We start from the raw sequence: 6333 nt of genomic DNA on the forward strand, positions 1-6333 counted from the left end.
ATAACGTACCATCACACCACAAGGTCTAAACCACAAGGAACTGTTTTTGAGGCAGAAGAATGGCTCATTGAGAGAGAGTGCTTTCCTTAGCTTCCAGGACACACTGGGTTCAGTTCCTAGCCTATCACAGGAAGGGGGCGGGCCCAACAGACCCTCTTTTGTCCAGTATAAAAGCGAACGAAATCTTTGGACCAATTCTTCCTTTAATTGAAAAAAAAAAAATGTAGCCATTAAGATCTTAAACCCTGGAGTTGGAAAGGTGGCTTCTGAAAGCACTGTCTGCTCTTCCAGGTGACCTGGATTCACTTTCCAGCAATGGCGGTGTAGGACTCTTTTCTGGCCTCTTCTGCACTGCACACACGTGGTGCCCAAATATACCCAGGCAAAAAAAAATATTTATGTATAAAATAAATAATTTCAAAGGTATTAAACGCCATAAATTCCGTTAGTGAAGAATTTCAGACAGAAACCTCAGAAGAAGCAGTTATTTCTCTATGCAAAGGTACTGAGGATTTAGCCATGGCAAAACCGGATATGACATTTATAGGAAGAAAGTACAGTGAAAAACTGTTTTAATTACATGATTTTATTTTTGCTGTGTCCATTTGTTCACCTGGGGCTTAATTCTTGATGAATGTGGTCAACTTTTACTTGGTCGTTTTTCAGCCATGGGAGTGTTCGGAGGGTGAGTTGTAAGTCACGTTACTTTGGCCTCCTCTTCAAATGACTAACAAAGATTAGAAAGCAGAGCTGTTTCTTTCAGCATGTTCTTTGATTCTTTGTATTTGAACCATCTCTGAATGTCTCCTTTTCTCTGGAACTTCGCCTTTTGAAGCTAACTAGCTTGTTGAAGTGGCTAGTACAAAAATAGCCTTCCATAACAAACGAAAGAAATATTGTTATATTATACAAGTTAGAGCTGGAAGGGGGAGTTTGGGGGCTAATATACAATTCCTACAGATGGAGAATGAATCCAAAAGAAGTTTAACTGGAAATTTGTACACACTACCAGCTTAGGAAGTGAAATCTTCATTTATTTAGAGACAGGGTCTTACTGTGTAGCCCTGGCTGTTTTGGAACCCACTATGTAAACCGGGCTGGCTCTGAACTCATGGAGCTCTGCCTGTCTCTAAGAAGTGACTTCTTAAAGGCAAATTTGGCTTTGTGATGAATTCCACTCTTATCTCAGTATAGGTGTTTCAAATATGATTCGATAGTTTGTAATTTCTTAGTGAAATTCCCCATCAAACATTATCCAGGAAATACAAATATACTCAATTCAACCTGTCAAGAACTTTAGTAAAATACAATTCATTCTGCATTAAAGGCCGCATCAGGGAGGAAAAAAGAATTCAATACAAACTTATGAAAATTAGATACTTTATTTATAGCTTAATCACAAAACAATTTTCTTGTTCTTCAAGATGTAAATACATACTAGAATAAACTCTGTAGGATATACAAAAAAATACATACTTTTCCCATGAAATTTTTCTTCAAAATAAATAGAAGGGAACACGTGTGTGGCTGATCCTGGAATGCCCCGTGTCTGCTTAGGTTGTCAGACTGTTGATTTATTTTTAATCTCTTGAAAGGATGGGGGAGTTCCTTCTCCCCTAAAAGGTCGAGATAAATAATACATGAAGCAATCCTCCCTCCTGATTTTTCCCTTTTCCTCCACTTTTTTTTTCTTTTGATAGAGAGTTCAGCCTAAATTTCCACGCTCGCATTCAGTCCTTACAAAGGCCTACAAATTATACAATGACTTCTAACCTGGCCCTCTAACAAAACAAGTTTTTCCCCTTATAAATCATAAGAGACAGATGGCAAAATGGAGAAAAAAAGGAAAGAGAAGGGCGGGACAATAGGCATTGTGACGAATCTGGGAAAAAGAACAAAGTGCACATCAGAGAGAGAAAGTTTGGTTTGACAGGTGAAATTCCCACAGCCTGCAGACAGCAATGGGAATAGAGCAGATGCCAGCCATTGCAAATGTGTGGATAATATTATTACCGGTAAATTCATTCAGATGCTAAGATACATTTCTTTCGACTGACATTAACATCTCTATGTAGAAACGAAGGTGAAAAGATCACAGGGACCAGTTGCATTCCCTCTGTGAGATTCACACGGAGTTCTCCTCCAACAGCTCAGAGAGAGGGGAGGAGCGCCAGTCCGCTCTGCAAACTCGTTAGTTACGGCACCGGCATCTTTTCTCAGGGTCTGTCTTTATACTTTCACGAAGTCTCCCCCTCGCAGCCCCTCACCCCAACCCCACACGCCACAATCCTCTTTGACCCTAAATCCTCACATCTTCAATAAATCACAGACGGTCTGTGTGTGAAGTTAGCTCACAGTTGAATGCACCAGCCGCCGAGGATCGATTGCCAGGGCTACCTCTGCTCTGTGAAGCGGAGTTCACGGCCTGGAGGGTGGGAGCAGGAGAAAGATGGGGGAGGAGGGCCAGGTAGAGGACGTTTTGGGTGGGGGAAGCTCTCGGCTCTAGATACAGTCCCTGGCGACGGGCAGGTGAGGAGCATAACGATGCTTATCCGGAGGTGGGGGCTGCCAGTAGTCCACATCTGACCCGGGGCTGGCGGGTGACAAAGTGCAGCTGTATGGGGACGTGGAGGTGGAGGACGCGGAGGACGACGCAGGGCTGTTGGTGCAGCTCCAGGAGGAGGAGGAGGGCGAAGGGCTGTCCCCGCTGGCGCTGAGCGCGGCTCCGGGGCTCAACAGCACCCCCTCGGAGAAGAGCGACCCCTGGAGGCCGCCTGCGCCGGCGCAGTGGTCCGCCAGGCGCAGGGTCTCGGTGAGCGCCCAGATGTAATTGTGGGCGAAGCGGAGCGTCTCGATCTTGGTGAGCTTGGCATCTTCCGGAAAGGTGGGCAGCACCTCCCGCAGCGCGTCCAGCGCCGCGTTCAGGTTGTGCATGCGGTTGCGCTCGCGGTTGTTGGCCTTCAGCCTGCGAGTCTTCTTGATGCGCTGCACTGTCTCTGCCGTCTTGGCTCCCCGGGAGACGGCCCGGGCGCGCGAGGGGCGCCGCTTGCACTCATGCACCAAGCCCAGCAGCCGCGCTGGCCGGCAACCCCCAGCACCCGACGCCGGACTGCCCTGCACCCCCTGCCCGGGTTCCTCCCCACGTTGCCCAAGCACGGCGCCAGGCCGCCGCAGCTCCTCGTCCTCCTCCTCATCCGCACTGGAGGACATCGGAGTCAGGGTCGCCGAGGCAGGGGAAGCCGAGCCCAGCAGCATCAGCACCTCCTCTTCCTCCTTCAACTCCAGAGTCTCGGATTTGACGAACATCCTGCGAAAGAAGAGGCAGATGAAATTTACTACAAGAACAGACCGGTAGAAGGGTCTCTGTCGTGTCCCCGTAAGGTGCACCCGTGAAGAAGGAGAGAATGGAACTGGGGAAGAGCGCCGCTGGCTGAGTCACCCGTTGGCCCTGCACTTTACGGGCCACAGAAACCATTGCCTCTAAAGCGACGGAAAGTCAGCCTGTGCGGGGAAATAGCCTGCGAAGTTGGGAGGCGCAGAGCGCACACTTACCTACTCCGCTCCAGATGTGTCGCGGCACAGCTGCTGCTCTGGTGTGCGTCCGGGAATGTCCCCACAGTCGGGAACCAAGAGTGTTGTCTTTCGCTCCTTTGGAGCGCCGAGGGTTTGGCGCTCCCTAGGCGCACCTCTGCGGGGGGCCTCTCTGCTGGGTGACTTTGCCAAGAGCCCCGGCGACCGCGGCAGCCCGCCCGGGTCTCGTGTGTTGTGGTGCTCGTGCGTGTCTGTCTGTCAGTCAGTCCCTGGCCGTGAGGCTGCTGGCACGCGACTCTCAGGCACTCCAGTTAAAGCCGAGCTGCTTGTGGTTCAGTGGCTGCGTGTCTGGCACACGACTCTCCTTAAAACCCCTTATATACCACCTAGAAAACAATCAGATCTGCCCCGGGGCCCCCTCTTCACCTACCCTTCCCCCGCCCTCTCCTCCTCCCCCTGGTCCCCCGCTCACCCTCCCCAGCTTATTCTTTTCATCGTATTATCATCATTCATTTCTTTCCCTTTCTTTAGTCTCTCTCCCCCTCCCCTGGTCCGGCCATCCATCCTCCTCCTCCATCACCCCTCCCCTCCGTCCCCCCTTTATCTAATCAGCATAAAATGGTTCTAAAGCTCCTGTTGGCGCTCCAGGCTGCAGCCCAAGCTACCGAAGCCGCGGTGGCGGCAGCGGCTCAAGCTGCGGCTGTTGTCGCCGCCGCTGTCTATTGTGATTGGTGGCTCGCGCTCGGCTGGAGCGTGCCGCTAATTTATTAATGAAAGGAGGTCGCGAGGCGCAGCTGGCCAATCAGTGTTCCCGGGACTCCGGGAGGCCTGCGAGCCACGCGCACCAGAGCCCGCTCCCTTTCAGCAACTCATTAGGGGCCCGAGCGCTGGGGGCCCATGGCGGGGGAGGGGGTACACCCGGACTACTGCTCCCGCCCGGGTCCTCAAGGCAGCAGGGGCTGCCCCTGCCGGGATGCGCGCGTACGCGTCCTACCCATTGCTTTCTGGCCTCGAGAACGATGGGAGCCTGGGAATTAGGTAGCGGGGAGGGAAGGGGAGAGGTCAGAATCCCGGAGAAGGAGGCCGGGTGGTGCTGCCGACCAGGTCTCCACAAAACCTCTTTGGGGCTGCATCAAAGAGTAGACGGTGTTTTAAACCGCCTTCGTTTGGTTCGGGAAGGGAAGAGGGGAAGAGGTACCTACGAGTGGCAGGCAGTAGGCACTCTGTGAGCGACTGTATTTGAGTTTTAGAGAAACTCACATAGGACGATGGGGGGTGGGAGTTCACAAAGACGTCCCCTAGAAGGGAAGATCGGCCGCAGAACATTTAAAGAAATAAACGCCCCTTCTTGACACACTCGCTTTACCTCCTACACAGTGAGGCTTCACGCGCTGACATAATGGGGTGGGGACTTCTGGTGTAGGGTGGATTGGGTGTCGACAATGCAAGCTTAGACCTGATGATACTTTAGTGTGGCTTCCTGTATGGGTGGCAGAGGCAGGAGGGCTGCTGCTCCTAGGAGCAAATGGGCCACGCTGACACTTGTGTGACCTCTGCTCTGCTTGCGCAGGGCGGGCGGAGAGGGGGGCAGGCATTGTTGGAATCCCGGCCCGTCCTCCCAATTCTGCTTTTTCAATGAGAGAGACAGAGAGACAGAAACAGAGACAGACAGACAGAGAACTTGGAAGGAAACTTGTTCCAAATTGCTGGTCAGTCCTTTCCCCTTAGTTCCGCCCCCCACGCGCGCCCCCTCCTGTCACTCAACGAATTTCTCCCAGACGCAGAACCAGAGGCCCAGAAGTGAGAGTTGCGGATGTCATTGGACTCTGTCCCCTGTGATACTTTTTGCAAAGACCTTTAAACTAGAAGTGTCTTGGGAGTGGATTTAGCAGTCCTCCCGAACCAGAGAAAGAGATTATCTGTAGGTCTCCAACTCCTTGTTTTGTAGGGACTGAAAATAAGTTGAATTTCCGAAAAGAACGCAGCCAGGGGGGGTGTTCGTCTTGGCACGGTTTTCCCGGAGTGCTAATGAGCAAGACCGGAGTGCATAGGGTGAAGAAAAGGATAATTAAGGTCCCCGGAAAGACACTTGGTCTTTGTAGCTTTCCAACCTTCAGATTTTTCTGTCAAATTGGAAATGATCTTTAATTTGTTTTTTGATACATGCTTTCATTTCTTCCTTTAAAAACAAATTTCCTAAATTTAAAAGCCTTATTGCATCTAGTTCCCACTAAAGCCTCTCAGAACAGTTGAATTTCTCTTGTAGAAAGGATTGAAATGACAAAAAAAAAAAAGACATGAAAGACACATTGTGTCCTCAGCATACAGCATCTGTCCCTCTCAGAATGCCTTCTTTGGGGTCTCTGGCTCTGTCTAGGACCCCTCAGAAGCAGAACATTCCGTAAGGCAATGTGATCTAAGCAAAATATAAATCCAGAGTGAAAGATGTGGGATGGTCCAGATGATTGCAGGTGCACGTGATCATTATTTTATAAGTAGTGATCATTGAAGCCAAACTCTTAACTGCTCTTCAAAGCCCCCCCCCCAAAAGAAAACCCACTAAGGATCTGTTTGGCCTTGGCTGGAAGGATGGGAATTGAAGGAGCTTGTGGGAGTGGATGCAGAGTTTGTGTTTGTTCATAAACTTGAATGGAATAAAGGATGGGAACCGTAGGATCTGGTGAAATGATCAAAGACCATTAGAAACCAATACCAGAATGATGAGAGGAACCTGCTGTGTCAGCCTGGGGATAGCGCCACCTCTCCGCGGAGGCTGCCTGCAAGGAAAGACAAGCCTCTAAA

At 50.5% G+C, this 6333-nt stretch overlaps 1 protein-coding gene across 1 annotated transcript; it reads right to left on the bottom strand.

The window, feature by feature from the left end:
- Positions 1-2502: 2502 nt before the first annotated feature.
- Neurog2 (neurogenin 2) lies at positions 2503-3306 on the bottom strand. Its single transcript, XM_041652774.1, has one exon. The coding sequence runs from the start codon at positions 3304-3306 to the stop codon at positions 2503-2505; it is 804 nt and encodes a 267-aa protein (XP_041508708.1).
- Between the last annotated feature and the right edge of the window lie 3027 nt (positions 3307-6333).

This window comes from Microtus oregoni, unplaced genomic scaffold, assembly GCF_018167655.1.
Source record: "Microtus oregoni isolate MIOR12 unplaced genomic scaffold, Mior012 000000F_ref0000247, whole genome shotgun sequence".
Classification (NCBI taxonomy): domain Eukaryota; kingdom Metazoa; phylum Chordata; class Mammalia; order Rodentia; family Cricetidae; genus Microtus; species Microtus oregoni.